This window comes from Lontra canadensis, unplaced genomic scaffold, assembly GCF_010015895.1.
Source record: "Lontra canadensis isolate GAN:19392208 unplaced genomic scaffold, GSC_riverotter_1.0 scaffold103, whole genome shotgun sequence".
NCBI classification, from domain to species: Eukaryota; Metazoa; Chordata; class Mammalia; order Carnivora; family Mustelidae; genus Lontra; species Lontra canadensis.
In genome coordinates, this window is record NW_022631097.1 from 1,290,821 (window position 1) to 1,308,135 (window position 17,315).

Below are 17,315 nucleotides of genomic sequence, written 5' to 3' on the forward strand. Positions count from 1 at the left end.
ACATGATCTCTTCTAGAGAATAAAAGAGGTAAAAACACTTCCCAATTAACTTTGTGATGCTAGTATTATCCTGATACCAAAACCAGACAAAGACAATACCAACAAAATAAAACAAAACAAAACAAGCCCCCCACCAAACCAACAAAACAACAAAGAACCAACATCCCCAGGAATATAGATGTAAAAATTCTTTTTTTCCCGCATTGGTTTTTTTTTTTTTTTTTTTTTTTTTTGGTTTCAAGTTTTTATTTAAATTCTAGTTAGTTAACATATAGTGTAATATTGGTTTCAGGGGTAGAATTTAGTGATTCATCACTTACATATAACACCCAGTGCTCATCACAATAAGGGCCCTTCTTAATACCCATCACCCATTTAGCCCATCCTCCTCCCACCTCCTCTTAAACAACCCTCAGTTTGTTCTCTATAGTTAATAGTCTCTTATGGTTTGCTTCCCTCTCTCTCTTTTTTTCTGTCTCCTATACTCGTCCACATATGAGTGAAGTCATGGTATTTGTCTTTCTCTGACTTGTATAGCTTAGAATAATATATTCTATTTCCATCTACATCATTGCAAATGGTAAAAATTTCGTTCTTTTTGATGGCTGAGTAATATTCGTGTGTGTGTGTGTGTGTGTGTGTGTGCGCGTGTGTGTGTGTGTACCACATCTTCTTTATCCATTCATCAGCCAATGAACACTTAGGCTCTTTCTATAATTTGGTTATTGCTGAAGCCCAATGGACATTTAGGCTCTTTCCATAGTTTGGCTATTGTACCAGCTAATGCTGCTATAGATACTGGGGTGCATGCACCCCTTCAAATTTGTATTTTGTATCCTTTAGGTAAATACCTAGTGGTGCAGTTGTGGAATCACAAGGTAGTTCTATTTTTGATTTTTTGAGGAAACTCCATACTGTTTTCCAGAGTGGCTGCCTCAGTTTGCATTCCTACCAACAGTGTAAGAGGTTTGGCCTTTCTCTGCATATTTGTCAATATTTATTGTTTCCCATGTTGTTAATTTCAGTCTTTCTGACAGATGGAATCTCAAGTGAGGTGGAATCTCATCATAGTTTTAATTTGTATTTTCTGGATGATGAGTGATGTTGATCATCTTTCCATGTCTGTTAGCCATCTGGATGTCTTCTTTGGAAAAATGTCTATCCATGTCTTCTGCCCATTTCATTAACTGGATTGTTTTTGGGGTTTTGGGTTCATAAGTTCTTTATAGATTTTGGATAATAACCCCTTATCAGGCATGTCATTTGCAAATATCTTTTCCCATTTTGCAGGCTGCTTTTTAGTTTTATTGTTTCCTTCACTGTGCAGAAGCTTTTTATCTTGATGAAATCCCAATTGCTCTTTTTTGCTTTTGTTTCCCTTGTAGATATAAACATTTTTAATAAAATATTAGCAAATGGAATTAGTAATATATGAAAGGAATTACATATTGTGATGAAGTGAGGTTCATTCCAGGGATGCAAGAGTGATTCCATATTTAAAAATCAGTTAATATAATCCACCATATTAACTGGCCTAGAAAGAGAAATCACGTGATTATATCACTTAATGCAAAGCTTTTTTTCCATAAAATGTAACACCCATTCATGATAAAAACTCTCAGAAAAATAAAAATAGAGGGGAAACTTCCTCAATTTCATAAAGACCACTTATAAAAACCTACAGTTAATATTATACACAGTGGTAAAAGATTGAATTTCCCCCCCACCCCTTAAGATTGGGAAAAAGATAAGGATTTCTGTTTTTATCATTCAGATTCAACATAGGATTGGAAGTTCTAGACAGTGCAGTATGGCAAGAAAAGGAAATAAAAAACACATAGAACAGAAAGGAAGATATAAAATTATCCTTATTTGCAGATGATATGGTTGTCTATGCAGAAAATCCCAAGGAATCTTCTAGAACTAATAAATGAGTTCAGCAAGATCACAAAATACAAAAAACAAAACCAAACCCCCAAACTCAAATCATTTATTTCTTTTTATAAAATTTTATTTTTTCAGTGTTCCAAAATTCATTATTTATGCACCACACCCAGTTCTCCATGCAATACGTGCCCTCCTTAATACTCACCACTAGGCTCACCCAACCCCCCACCCCCTCCCTTCCAAAACCCTCAGTCTGTTTCTCAGAGTCCACAGTCTCTCATGGTTAATCTCCCCCTCTGATTTCCCCCAATTCACTTTTCCTTTCCTTCTCCTAATGTCCTCCATGTTATTCATTATGCTCCACAAGTAAGTGAAACCATATGATAATTGACTTTCTCTGCTTGACTTATTTCACTTAGCGTAATCTCCTCCAGTCTGGTCCATGTTGATACAAAAGTTGGGTTTTCATCTTTTCTGATGGAAGCATAATACTCCATTGTATATATGGAACATATCTTCTTTATCCATTCGTCTGTTGAAGGGCATCCTGGCTCTTTCCACAGTTAAGGAATCTCCACACTGTTTTCTAAAGTAGGTGCACCAACTTGCATTCCCACCAACAGTGTAAGAGGGTTCCCCTTTCTCCACATCCTTTCCAATACTTGTTTACTTTCTTGTTGATTTTGGTCATTCTAACTGGTGTAAGGTGGTATCTCAATGTGGTTTTGATTTGAATCTCCCTGATGGCTAATGATGATGAACATATTTTCATATGTCTGTTAGCCATTTGTATGTCTTCTTTGTCGAAGTGTCTGTTCATGTCTTCTGCCCATTTTTTGATGTGATTATCTGTTTTGTGTGTGTTGAGTTTGAGGAGTTCTTTATAGATCCTGGATATCAGCCCTTTGTCTGTAGTGTCATTTGTGAATATCTTCTCCCATTCCATGGGTTGCCTCTTTGTCTTGTTGACTGTTCCTTTGCTGTGCAGCAGTTTTTGATCTTGATGAAGTCCCCAAAGTTCATTTTCACTTTTGTTTCCTTTGCCCTTGGAGACATGTCTTGAAAGAAGTTGTTGTGGCTGATGTTGAAGAGGTTATTGCCTATGTTCTCCTCTAGGATTTTGATAGATTCCTGCCTCACGTTGAGGTCTTTTATCCATTTTGAGTTTATCTTTGTGTATGGTGTAAGAGAATGGTCAAGCTTCATTCTTCTATACATAGATACACAATTTTCCCAGCTCCATTTATTGAAGAGACTATCTTTTTTCCACTGGATATTTTTTCCTGCTTTATTGAAGATTATTTGACCATAGAGTTGCAGGTCCCTGTCTGGGCTCTCTACTCTGTTCCACTGGTCTGTGTGTCTGTTTTTGTGCCAGTACCATGCTGTCTTAATGACCACAGCTTTGTAGTAAAGCTTGAAATCAAGTAACATGATGCCCCCAGTTTTGCTTTTCTTTTTCAACATTTCCTTAGTAATTCAGGGTCTTTTCTGGTTCATAGAAACTTTAGGATTGTTTGTTCCAGCACTTTGAAAAATGCCGGTGGAATTTTGATTGGGATGGCATTGAAAGTATAGATTTCTCTGGACAATATAGACATTTTAACAATGTTTATTCTTTTGATCCATGAGCATGGAATGCTTTTTCATCTTTTTGTGTCTTCTTCAATTCCTTTCATGAGTGTTCTATAGTTCCTCAAGTACAGATCCTTTACCTCTTTGGTTAGGTTTATTCCGAGGTATCTTATGATTCTTGGTGTTATAGTAAATGGAATCGATTCTCTAATTTCCCTTTCTATATTTTCCTTGTTAGTGTATAAGAAAGCAACTGGTTTCTGTCAATTGATTTTGTATCCTGCCACATTACTGAATTGCTGTAGATTGGGGGTGGAGTCTTTTGGGTTTTCCATATAAAGTATCATGTCATTTCTTTATACTAGCAGTGAACAGGTGGACTTTGAAATTAAAATAAAAAATTATTTACAATCAAAGAAAATGAAATACTTAAAAGTAAGTCTAACAAAACATTTACATGACTCATGTGCTGAAAACTACACAATGCTGATGAAAGAAATCAAAGAAGATATACATAGTGAGACATACTGTGTATATGGATAGGAAGATTTGACATAGTGAAGATGTCGATTCACCCCAAATTGATATACAGGTTTAATGCTATTTCTACCAAAAACCCAGCAAGATTTTTTGTAAACATTTGTAAACATAGACATGATAATTCTAAAATTTATGTGAAAAGACAAAGGAATTAGAGTAGCCATAAGCAATTTGAAAAGGAAGAACAAAGTGAAAGGAATCTCTTTAGCAGGTTTCAAGGGTTATTTATATAGTATAATAATAAAGACTATCTGGTATTGGTGGAAGGATAGACGTTCAGATCTATGGAACAGAACAGAGAATCTAGAAATAGCTCCACACCAATATGTTTGATTGATTTTTAACAAAAACACAAAAACAGCTCAATAGACAAAAGATAGCATTTTCATCACAGTATGCTGGAGCAACTGGACATCTGTCTACAGGGAAATAAATGAACCTCAACTTAAGTCTCAGACCTTATATAAAACTTAACACATAATGGACCACAAACTTAAATGTAAAGTGTAAAAGTATACAGCTTTTAGGAAAAAAAAATAGAAAATATTTGAGATTTTGGATTAGGCAAAGACTTCTTAGACTTGACACCAAAACCACAATCCATACAAGAAAAAAAATTGGTAAATTGGATGTCATTAAAATGAAAAACTATTGCTCTGCAAAAGACCCTGTTAAGAAGATGAAAAGAAAAGCTAGAGTGGAAAAAAAATTATGAATTACTATCTGTCCAAAGCCTAATATCTACATATATAAAGAACTTTCAAAGCTCAATAGTTAGAAAAAAAATCTAGTTAGAAAATGAAGATGATTTAGAGATCGTTAATAATCACATGAGATGGTGTTCAACTTCATTAGCCATTACAGAAATGCAAATTAAACACATCTATCAGAATGGCCAAAATAAAAAATAGTGACAACACCAAATGCTGACAAGGATGAGGAAGAACTGAATCACCCATACATTGCTGGTGAGAATGTAGAATGATGCAACTACTCTGGAAAACAGTCTGGTAGTTTCTTAAAAAATGAAATGTGCAACTACCATATACCCAGCAACTAGATTCTTGAATATTTGTCACAAGAAATGAAAATGTGTTCACAGAAAAACCTGTATATGAAAGTTCATATTTTTCATATAAGCCCCAGACTGGAAGCAGCCCAGATGTCCGTCAGTGAGTGAATGGTTAAATAAATTGTGCATATCCATACCATGGAACATTACTTAGCAGTAAAAAAAAAAACCCAAAAAACAGATTATTGGTGCACAAAACGACCCAGATGAGTCTTCAGAGAATTACACTGAGGGGAAAAAATCCAATCTCAGAAGGTTGCATACTATATGATTTCTTTTATAAAAACATTCTTGAAATGAAAAAAAACTATAGAAAATAATGAGCAGATCAGTGGTTGCCAGAAATCAGAAAGGCATGTGGCAGGTGGAGATGGGATAGGAAAGGATTGGGTGGATCCTTGTGGTGATGGAAATATTCTGTGTCTTTACTGTATCAGTCAATGCAGTGGTTGAGATCCTGTAGTATAGTTTTTCAAGATATTACTATTGAGAGAAACTGTGCAAGGTTAACACGATCCTCTGCATTATTTGTTATGCTTACAGGTGATTCTACAATTCTCTCAAAATGACAAGAAAAAAAAAGAGAGGGGTCTGCATAGGACAACTGGGGAATTATGAGCCATGACTGGATTTTGTAATGTGATGGTGGTATTATATTTTAGTTTTAAAAGATTGGTCTACTCTTATAAGACCCATATTGAAGTATCTACTGATGAAATGATGTGTCTGGAATTTGCTTCAGAGCATCCAGAGTGGGGGATAAGGAGATGAGAGTCTCCTGGGAAAGTGAAAAAGCATGAATAGATTATTGTTGGAGCTAGGTGAGAAGTGTGTGGGATTTTTTATCATGTTATATGTGGTCATCCAGCATGGAGCTGTGGGAACCAGTGCAACTTGGTGGTTAAGCCACTGCCTTTAGAGACAGTTGGACTTGGTTCAAACTTTGGTTCTGCTACATATTACCTCTGTGACTTTGGGCAAGTTATTTAACCTCTCTGTAAAATGGGATACTATCTCAGGGTAACTGCACAGATAAATGAGATTGCCAAAGATAGGGTGAGAAAAAGAAAGGTCTTCTCTGAAGGGATAGGAGAGGGAGGGAAGTCAATGCAGGAAATAGAGGAGCTGTTGGAGGTGGAGACCCAAGTTTAGGTTGGGCAGTTTCTTGTGCCTTGGGATCCAAAAAAGAGGTCTCAAAAAGAGTTTTAAGAAGATGAAAACTGATAAAGAGCCATGAGATTTGGTGTTCAGCAAGTCATGGTGCTGACAGTGGCTTGGGTTCGGTGGTGAGAATGAGGACAGAAGATGCTGAGAAGTGGATGGGGAAAGAAAGTATGGCCCACCACTCCTGACCTTGGTGCAATGGTATGGAGAGAAAGTTCCAGAGGGAAGGGGCATTAGGGGCTTTAAAGAGCAGAAAACAACTGAAGAGAAAGAGTGGAAAATAAGAAAGGAGGGACCAATTAGGTGGTGTTGTCATGAGAGGTAACAGGAGTCCCAAGATCATGGTGGGAAGGCAGTTCCTTTCTGATACAGATTGGTATTGCTACTAAGGCTATTTTAGGTGCCCCTGGTATTTCACCTTGTCCTTCATTTGATCCTCATTTGATTAGATATTTAAAAAGAAAAGAACATTATAGGACATTGGGAATTATGACTCCTTACTAGATTTTTTAATAGGATGGTAGGATTATAGTTTTGTTTTGAAAAGTTATTCTTTGGTTTTTATAGATTGATTCTGAGACATTTATGAGTGAAATGATATGTTTAGAATTTGCTTTGGACTCTAAAGAAAATGAGAATACTTTGTTTTCCTGGAGAGATGTTTTGGAATCACAGAGCCATGTTGACATGTGTCAACAAGCTCTTGTGGACACTTATTATTCATTAGGCTTCCTCATGCATAATATGCCATGCTAATGTTGCCCCTTTACATGGCGGTTTCATGTGTTTGTGTGTGTGTGTCTTACCACTCCAGAGTTACCAGTCTGACTCACCAGCACCCACCATCCAGGCATCTGTGTTCAATCTGGAAATCCCTGGAGAGAAAGGTTTCCTCATCTGTGGGTGTGAAGCTGTGTGTACATATCTCAGTCATCATGGTCTGAAGGATTCAGGTAATGAATGATTCCTTTGAGGCAAGCTTTGTGTGAGAGCTGCATCTGACTTCCTTAACCTCCTCTCTATAAGGGCTGAACTGACCCTGTGTCCTAAAGCAGACAAATCCTCTCCAAGCTAAGAACTGGGTGGGCTGCTAAGCTAAGCTTCTGCTCATTTGATGAGGAGTGAAGTATCAGGGTTGAACTCCTGGGCAACTCTACCCACACAACCAGCAGCCTGCCCACCAAAAGTAACCCAACCAACTTATATTACCACATGAGGAATGACCACATTGAGGCCAAGACTGAACAGAAACCCATAATGCGGATGAAGGCATAAGCAATGGGACTAATCTTTATTGAGGTTAGCACATTAATGTCAGCTGTTCACAATGATTGCAAATTGTCTAGTTTTAAAAAGCTTCCTACTTCCATACAGTTCTGTCTACATTCAGGAAGCAATAAAATATTTTATACAATGAACAATTTCCACCTTAAGAGTATCATGATAGTTCATAAGTTTGTCAACAGACAATGCAAAACACTATTTACAACAAGATAGATCTTTTGTAAGTTCAAATTTTAGATACTTATGGCATAATTATAAAACTAACATCATATGTTTTCCCATGTAAGAAAGACCAGTCATTATAAAAATACTTTATATAAATTCAAAGTCAGAACTAAAACATTCAATCCTATAAAAATATCTTTTACTAATCAAAGTATCAATTTCTATGTAAATGTTTTTTATCAACAACAATTACACGTTTAAATTTTCAGGAAATACCTAGTATGTCAGACAGTCCACATAACATGTTAAAGTTACTTCAAGGCACAGTTGTAATCCTTTCTTAGTTTTCAGAGATAGACCACATATTTGATTTTGCTGCATATTAATGGAACAATTATTCTACAAAATGTTAACTCAAGTATCTATGTATTATGAAAGCACTTATAAAGACAAAGTCTTCAGCCTATGGGAGAGATTTTTAGATAGGCATCGCCTTCAGGAGAAGGCACCACTTTTGTTATGAGTCAGCTACGTTGTGCTTTGAAATGTTTAACTGGGAAAGCCTGTGATGGCATTTTGACCACTATCTGAAATCAGCTCATTCATTTCATTTTGCTTACTCTCTTTTAGGGCGTGATTGGGAGGATTTCTTTGTGTTTGTGTTCTTTTTGATCTCCTAAAACATACTTTCAGCAGCAGGTAACACAACTCGGCCACATTAAGCAGCATGCAAATCACAGATGCAGAAATCATAAAAATGGTAAACACGGTTTTCTCAGTAGGTCTAGAGATAAAGCAGTCGACAAGGTTGGGGCAAGGGTCAATCCCACATTTCAACACCCAAGGCAGATGGTACCCATTGTAAAGGAAGTAAAACACGTACATAAAGGATGCTTCAAAGATGATTCGGAAGAAGATACTGCTGGTGTACGTCCACCACAGGGACCCCTCTATCCGAACCTTCTGCTTTTTAATGTCTTCTAAGTCTTTGAATTCATTTCTTTTCTCTCCTCGCCTAAATTTGCGGGCGGCCTCCTGTCTGTAGTAGGCAACATGCATCGCTACCAACAGGGCCGGGGTGGAGACAAAGATGAGTTGCAGGGCCCACAGCCGGATGTGGGACACAGGAAAAAAGTGGTCATAGCATACATTTTTGCATCCTGGTTGCAGAGTGTTGCAAACAAAATCTTCCTGCTCATCACCCCACACTTCTTGAGCAGCCACTACAAGGATCATGACACGGAAAATGAAGATGACGGTGATCCATACCTTTCCGATGCTGGTGGAGTGTTTGTTTACACCCCCGATGAAAGTGTGTAGGGTACCCCAGTCCATGTTGGCTTATTCCTAAACAGACAAAAATTAGCCAAGGTTGATTAATGGAAAGTTCCTTTAATTTTATAAAATAGTATAGTTATACTAGAGACCGGAGCAAATTTCTCTTAAAGTATGCTGTGATGGGCACTTGGGTGGTTTAGTCAGTTAATTGGTTAAGTGTCTGCCTTCAGCTCAAGTCATGATCCCAGGGTCCTGGGGTGGAGCCCCATGAAGGGCTCCCTGCTCAGTGGGGAGCCTGCTTCTCCCTCTCCCTCTGATCCCCACCACCCCATTCCTGCTTCTCTCTTTCTCTCTAAAATAAATAAATAAAGTCTTTTAAAAAATATGCTGTGATACTTTATAACTTCAACCTCCTAGGTTGCTAGTAGGTTTTCTGGTAGGGAATGCACTTAACAAACCAGCACCCTCAGACTGTTCAGGGCTCCCAGATGCTGCAGGCCTGCACCAAAGCCAAGGAAGTGGAGCCGGGAAGAAGGAACCAGAGAAATAGTTTTGAAGGATTTAGTGCACACCAGTCTGTTCCAACTTCACCGGCCAGAAAGCAGTAAAGGACTTTGAAATATTTATAGATCTTAAAACTTGTTCATATGCCATAGAGTAGGAAAAGTTTTAACACAGAATATGAAAAGAACATTTAAATTCTTAAGTCCAAACTAAAATTGAGCCAAGCACTTACATTGTGGCAGAAATGAGAAAATGCAAATTATAGTTTTAACTTAGCCTAGACTTTAGGGAAGCATATTAATTTTTTCAATGAAAATGAAAAGACAGGCAGAATTCCACAGCTAAAGACCTGAAAAGGGTTGTTGGGGCTGGGGAAGGGTGCAGACAAGAATTCATTAGTGTGTCATACAATTCTGAGGGAGTCAGCTAAGAGAGGGAGAAACTTCCAGCAGCACTGAGGAGCTCAGATTTTCAAGCAACAATAAGATAGAAGACAACCCAGATCACTATACACAAGTGGAGGGGCCCAGACTTTTAACAACAATGTCAAAAAATTTAATCAGTAATTGAGCCTAAAAAAAAGAGTAAAATAAAAAAAAACCATGAAAAAGAAAGGAAAATAAGATACTTGAGTCAAAAGGAAAGAAAGGGGTTGGAACAATAGAGCACAACGCAAAATTTTACCTGATAACAGAGAAAATACAGACTATTCCCTATTTTATCAAAGAGAAATTATTTAAATAATTATTTCTAAAAACATGAAACAAGAGAGGTGTGGAGCTAGTACCTACATTCTGAAAAAGAGATTTTCAATGTCCACAGTAAATATATCTTTGATCTTAAAAACTCATCTTTGGGGGCACGTGGGTGGCATAGTATATTAAGTGATCGACTCTTGGTTTTGGCTCAGGTCTGATCTCAGGGTCGTGAGATCGAGCTTGCCACAGAGTCTTCTTGAGTTTCTCTCTCCCTCTTCCCCTGCACCCCAGCCCCCACACACTCTCTCTCTCAAATAAATAAATAAACCTTTAAGACATTTAAAAAAGTAAAAACTCATCTTGGATAATATGAATTATAAAATTAATTCTTAATTTATAATGAAAGTCATTATAATAAATTTTACTAATTGTTGCTAATTGTTTTCTATCCTGGAAACATTTCAAGAAGTAGAAACACATTTTGATGTTTAACCATCAAGCTATTCACCTATCCTATTTGTTAATAAAATGAAGATGTTCTGTAATTAACCAATAAACATCCCCCATTGCAATTTGGTTTAATTAAGTACCCAATTGACAAGTTTTTGATTTATCAAATAAAAGTTTACATTTTATTACACCCTCCAAAGTGCAGAGAATTTAATTCCTCCACAGGTAAGAATGCTGTTTTTCCCTGAGTTCTTTATCAATAGGCTTGTGAACAACAAGCCCTTCTAGCAAGCAAACCAATCAAGGTGCAAAAGGACAACTCAGTCTGAATGAATCTGGAGAGGCTGAAGCCATGGGAGAGGTCAGGAGGTCAGAATTTCTTCAGAAGAATATGGTCCCAGCTTTCTAGAAGCAGGATCCTTGGCATCCATGCCTTAGGGCTTCTCCTTCTTAAAAAAACAGGGACAATTATGGCAGTAGTTTTATTTCTTTTGGCTTTTCTGGGTGCCCAAATTACGCATTCTGAAGTTCTATCCAAGTCACAAAGCTGAACATAAAATAATCTATTTTATAATACTTTTGACTTCCACTAAAAATCAGTAATTTCCCCCAGGCCTTTAAAGGGAGAAAAAGAGATGCCTAGGTCACTAAGAAAAATGAGTGACTACGCCCAAATACAAGTGTGTCTAGCCTGCTGGTCACTCAAGACAGGCTAAAGACAAACCACCTGATCTGCAGTATCTTCCTGCAGGAGCAACAAAGGCCCTATTACTTCTCACAGTAGAAATGACAGGAAGTGCTGCTCTCCACATTCTCTGTCCCTCTCTTGCTCTAAGTGCGCTGCCCAGAAGCCATTTGGTGAATGCGACCCCATGTTTTCTACAGTGAGAACTTCTCTTTCATTCTTCTGTCTAGTCCATATCATTCCTGAGGGTCTTCTGTATATGGGTCCTGTGTATCATTGTTTATGTGCTAAGAGCAGAAGGACAGCTTGCCTCACAACTGTCAGGAGCAAGTCAGGGAAAGGGACTGCCCCAGACTTCCTGATATTTTGCTGCAGTCACGGGAAATGCCTGACTACCCTCAGGACACTCTTCCCATTGGAGGAGCCCAGGAGAGGAAGAAGCTGACTAGAAGATTCAGCTCCACTCTTCCTCCTGACCCGAACTTTCAGTGGGTTGAAGCCACTTCTGGCTTGGTGGGGAGGAGACTGCCCACTGGGCCCAACCCTCCCCTGCCTCTCCTTGTAAAAACATAACTCCTGGGGTAGCTTTCCATCAACATTTGGGTTGTAAAAGATTTGAAGGCTGAACGCTCTCTGAAAATTACTTTCCAAAATAACTGCATCCGTTGGAACCCTTTGCAATTAGTATTAGTAAACAAAATACCTCCTTCCTTTCATGCTTTAGAAGGCTGCAGCCAATGGGAGGCGCGTTTTCAATAAAAAGTAAAATATTAACTCTTGGTGAACAGAGAAGTTTATCTTAACTGGCGCCTCTCTCTTTCAAGGAAAGAATACATCTGTCTAGCTTCCCTAGTCTTGTCTCCATACAAGACTGTGGTTATACTTCATGGCGCCTGGGTGGCTCAGTGGGTTAAGCGCACAACTGGATTTTGGCTCAGGTCATGATCTCAGGCTCATGATCTGAGTCCTGAGATGGGGCCCTGCCTCCAGCCCCTACGTCTGGTCTGTGCTACTGATCTGGGAGCCTGCTTAAGATTCTCTCTCTTCTCCTTCTGACCCTCCCCTGCTTATGTACTCTCTCTTTTTCTCTGTCTCAAAAAAAAAAAAAATGTGGTTACACTTCAAGTTACAAAGATAAACTGTCTTTGGTTTCGTAGTATATCTAATCGAGGTGAATAACTCCATGTTGCATTCTTGATACTAAAGCTCCAGTCTGGATACTTAGTTCTAAGAATAAGTAAACCATTAATCTTACCTCATGACACACACAACATTATGAAGATAGATGGTTCCTTCCCTTTTACAATTCAAATAAATTAAGTAATAAAATTTCTTGATTGTTTTAAAACTCAAGAATTTAATTATAACAAGTTTGCTTAACTGATGACAGAACCAAAACTAAAGCTTTAAAATTATAGTCTTACCACTTAGCAGACACAAAGAGGGGGAAAGTGTCTTTCTCGAAAGTTCTATTTCCCTTTGGATGACCTTTTCAAAGTTATTCATTGAATATTTAATAGACTTGAGAACAGAACACATTTCTCATTATTTCCACATTAGCTTTGGGTACTTGAGGGGTTTTATATTGATAAAAAACAATGTCAAAGCATAACAAGCACATCTGGGCCTTACTTCCAAGGACTCACAGCTTATTGGCCTGGAGAAGAATTAGATAAGGATCCCTCCTCAAGGGCTTCAGGCTTTCTTCTACACCATTTGATTGGCTAAAAGCCAATGTTGACAGTAATGATATGAATATAAATCTTTGCACAGTTTCAGTTCAGTGACAATGTCACCCGTGGACGGAAAAATCTTAGATGTGGCCATATTTCTTTAACTACTTCCCATGTGTCTATTGCATGACCTTTGTGGGTAGTTTTTCTTTATCCCCAGAACTGTTATGAGGAAAGTCTAGAGACTTCCAGTTTCCTGAGGCTTCATACTTTGAATATCAATAAAATAAAAATAAAACCTTTAGTGTAGATTCTTTTCCTTATCAAAATAGTAATAATACCCAATCCCAAACCTCAAGCCCATTCCCTGAGCAATTGAGAAAAAGAGTAAGGGAGTTTGAGAAATTGGATATGCTTCTTTATCCCCCCAAATCGGCAGTCCAAAAAAAAAAATCTCAAATTCTCTTTTTAATCAAGAAGAATCTATGTCTGTTGTCTCTTGAAAGCTCAGGTCATCCAAGGGACAACCTTATCTCTGATTTTTAAATTTAATGACTCAAAATTTTATCAGCTGTCCTTTTAGAGTAACAGCTAGTGATAAAATGGATTTAGGATCTATGTACTTCTTCAAAATTAACTCAGTAAGAAGGAAATAACTTTTTCTGTGTATGGAGTTTAAATATAAACATGGACAATTCATAAAACTACATGCGTTTCTTAATCCATTTGAGGAGTCCAAGAGTTAAAACATTTTCCATTAAGCAATCTCTGTTCATTCAAGCAAACCTGTGTCCTTTCCAAAGATTTAAGTCTAACTTGAGTTGAATGACCACAAAAATAAAAAAGGAAAAGGCACTCCGTGGACTCAGTTCCATTCTCATGGTTCAAGCAAGTAAAACAGAAATCCTAATAAATTATAATGCAGCCACTGGAAATTATGGCCTCATGGCCAAGACGCTTGTATTGAAAATTATTTTCCCACAATTTTATTCTATTTAACATTTTAACTAACGTCTACAAACCACTCATAACTCCTGGATTATTCAGATTGAATCAAAGGTGCATGGTGAGGGTCTGCAAGTAAGAATTTTCCTTTCACTCTACTCAATTGTTTAGTCAGACTTCTGCAGTTCTTTTCTTTCTTAAAGCTGTTATAATTCAGAACATAAAAAGTAAGAAAAAGAAAATGAAGTCACTGTTACTCACTGTTACCAGTACAAGAGTTGGTTTTAAAATAAAAACACGAGTGAAGCTGCTGGACTGATTCGTGTCTTCCCAGTTAGGGTCACTGTCCCCACTGGCCCAGTGGGGGTCCCAACTCCCACCTCAGTTATGTCACGGGCTAGAGAGTGTTGAGGTTCTCTCTTCATAACTTCCTTCTTTCCTCTTTGGCAGGGTTCAAACAACACCCCCAAAGACTCCGCTTGATCCAAACAACAGACAAAGCTCTCCACAGGAGCAGTTTTGAGCAGCATCCTGCAATTCTAAGGAAACTGCATTGGGGCAGGACATTTTCTTCTAGAACACTGGTTAGATTCTGGTTAGATTCTACTAGAACTGGGGCAAGAAAGTACTTCTATGGCATAAAGTCTACTGAAGGGAAAGAACAATGATACGTGGTAACATTCAGTCCAGGCACTACACTGACAGCGAGATTATACCTAGGGGACACTGTAGTCACTGCTGTACCAGGTGGCCCTGCAGTGGTTGCACGCCTGTACCCCCTACAAGCCTTCATAACTGCATTCAGGCCACACTCACCTGAAGTTCAATCCAGAAAGGGAGGCCAGGCCCGTCAAAACACGCGATGCAAGGGAACACCTGGGACTCCTCTCTTTCACTAGACAGGAAGTACCTTCTGGTGCCTCCACCTTTTAACTGACATGTGTCACCAGTGACTCTTAATTATTGTTGTCCAGTAATTGTCCAGTAATTGCATTATTGTCATCTGCGTTTCCCAAGTTCCTTGGGCATACATCACGCAGCCAAACGGGTCAGTTCTACCTCGGACTTATCCACTAGCCCGGTTGAACCGGCTTTCCCTTTCCCCAGATCCAAGCAGGACTTCGTCAGGGTTGCATGAAAGCAAAGAAAACCCAAAATGCAGCAAAGGAAGTGGGGGAAAGGGGCATGGGTCCACACCCTGGCCACTGACACACACGAGGTAGTGTATTTATCAAACCTGTTGTGCAGGTCGAAGGGGGACCATCTAGGGTAAAAGTCAAACCCGTCCATCCTCGTTCCTCCGGGTGCGCAGAGGACTCCAGGAATCCGGCAGGGGCCCCAGCAGACGCTCGATGATGCGGATCCACAGCAGATAAGGTTGCCCTGGGCAACCTCAACACGCGGACACCCACCCCTGCCCGCCGCCCAGCGATCGGAGGGCAACTATGCCCTGCGGCCACAGGGTCCATCATGGAGCGATCGCCCCCAAGATCGCCAGAGAGGTGACAGGCTGCCTACCTCACCTGCTCGGGGTTCTCCGGGGCAACTACTTCGGGCGAAGGGCCGAAATGGTGCCACACGCCCACCGCCTCCCTCACCGCGCCCTCAAGCCCGCCGCCAGCATTCAGGGGGCGTCGTCCCCGTCGCAGCGTGCCTGGTTCCCGTTTACCTGCTCCAAGGGATTGAGGCCGGGGTCCACAATCCGGGGGCGCGGGGTTCTCCGCGCAGGGCGGCGCCCTCCGCCCCAACCCGGCAGCAGGTCCGGTTGGGGCTCCGCGGACTCTTCGGCCGGTGTCGGGAATGCGCAGTCGGCGCTCCCGCTCGGCTTCGGGTGCAGGCCAGGCTCCCACCTGCAGCGCCTTTTAACTTCGCCCCACCCCGCCTCTGCCCTGACGCTTCCCGGCGGGCTGCGAGGCGCGAGAGCGCGGAGTTCCGACGCGCGCCCGCCCGCCCCGGGGCGCCAGGGGCAAGGAGGACCCTCCCTCGGGGGCGCGGAGAGCTAGGGTTGGGTGCGGGAAGCTGGGGGTGTAGAACTGGCCCTCCCTCGAGGGTGCGGGGAGCTGGGGGCATGGGTTGCAGGACGGGACCTCCCTCGGGGGCGCCGGGCTCTGGTGGCTGGCGCGACCAGGTCTTGAAAGGGTGGGGGCGGCTCACGTCTCCTGGCGGATCAGGGGGTTCGCTGGCAGAGCCCATGCTCCGGGTGGGAGGCCACTAAGCTCGAAAGCCAGGTTGTACTGGCCAGGAGCCCTAGGGAAAAGGACTGGGCGATTGGGTCTGTAGCCCTTAGCGAGGTTTTCGAAGGAGGAGGACTCGCTGGAATCAGTGTTAGGGACAGGTTGTTTTTGCCAGGACACGTCCTCCTTTTTTTCCTGGACACTTGCAACTCTCTTATAAACGTCCAGGTACCCGTGCTGGGCCATCTCCTAGAGAGCAGCCTGGAGGCACAGTGACTACTGTTCTTTATTAATTAATGACCATTTATAGGAGTTGAAGAGGTTATTTTTATTAGTTACCTCCATCCTTTGACACTTCCTCCAGGAGAAGCAGAGCAGGCTTCCTCTGCTAGCCTAGCGCTCCACGTAAAGACCCAGTTGGCGCCCTCCTTTCAGAGACAGGGCTCAGAATGCCCAGGGTAGGCACAGGGTCTGGTGCAGGGACTGCTGGGATGGAAATGTTGGGAGCTATTTAGGGACCCAGCTTCACAGGTTCAAACCTGTTCTGCATCAGACAAGAGGTGTATGACTTGCTTATTTCACAAAATTGGTTGGTAATTAAATGTCCGCACCTAACCATACACTAGTTGTTGGGTCATCTCTCATGCAACATGACTAGTGGTGCTTCTTAAGATGCCTCTTTAAGGTCCTGAAAAATGAACCAAGGCTATTAAGGTCTACCTCCCAAAATATTTTTTTTTTAAGATTTTATTTATTTATTTGACAGACAGAGATCACAAGTAGGCAGAGAGGCAGGCAGAGAGAGGGGGGGTGCTCTCTGCTGAGTAGAGAGCCAGATGTGGGGCTCTATCCCCGGACCCTGGGATCATGACCTGAGCTGAAGGCATAGGCTTTAACCCACTGAGCCATCCAGGCGACACCCCCGAAATATTTTGAGGAGAACAAGATTCTCACAGAATTGCCCTGGCTCAGATAAGTTTAAAACACTTTGGGGGTGGGCCCTGGAATGTCCTTGAACGTAAGGTTGGCAACACACAAAAACCCACTTTAGGCTTTTTCATTAGACAGAATTTCTTTCTTAATGTACCCTGTGCCTTGAACGCTCCCTCAGACTTAAGGGTTTGGCTGGTTCTCTCCTGCCCTCCTTTCTAGTCTCTCCATCATTCCCCCCAAACAAATGCACCAGCAGGGCACATCTGTTTGCATAGTAACATAACTCAA

At 40.7% G+C, this 17,315-nt stretch overlaps 1 protein-coding gene across 3 annotated transcripts; it reads right to left on the reverse strand.

Moving 5' to 3' along the window:
* Positions 1-7,502: 7,502 nt before the first annotated feature.
* GJB6 (gap junction protein beta 6) lies at positions 7,503-14,392 on the reverse strand. Of its 3 annotated transcripts, none has more exons than XM_032838245.1 (2): positions 14,182-14,392; positions 7,503-9,034 (listed from the first exon to the last, which is right to left on the reverse strand). In XM_032838245.1, the coding sequence occupies exon 2, from the start codon at positions 9,020-9,022 to the stop codon at positions 8,237-8,239; it is 786 nt and encodes a 261-aa protein (XP_032694136.1). In that variant the 5' UTR covers positions 9,023-9,034; positions 14,182-14,392; the 3' UTR covers positions 7,503-8,236. The 3 variants fall into 3 exon arrangements, with proteins under 3 accessions (XP_032694136.1, XP_032694134.1, XP_032694135.1); XM_032838243.1 differs by lacking the exon at positions 14,182-14,392 and adding an exon at positions 12,949-13,097; XM_032838244.1 differs by lacking the exon at positions 14,182-14,392 and adding an exon at positions 12,935-13,097.
* Positions 14,393-17,315: the final 2,923 nt, after the last annotated feature.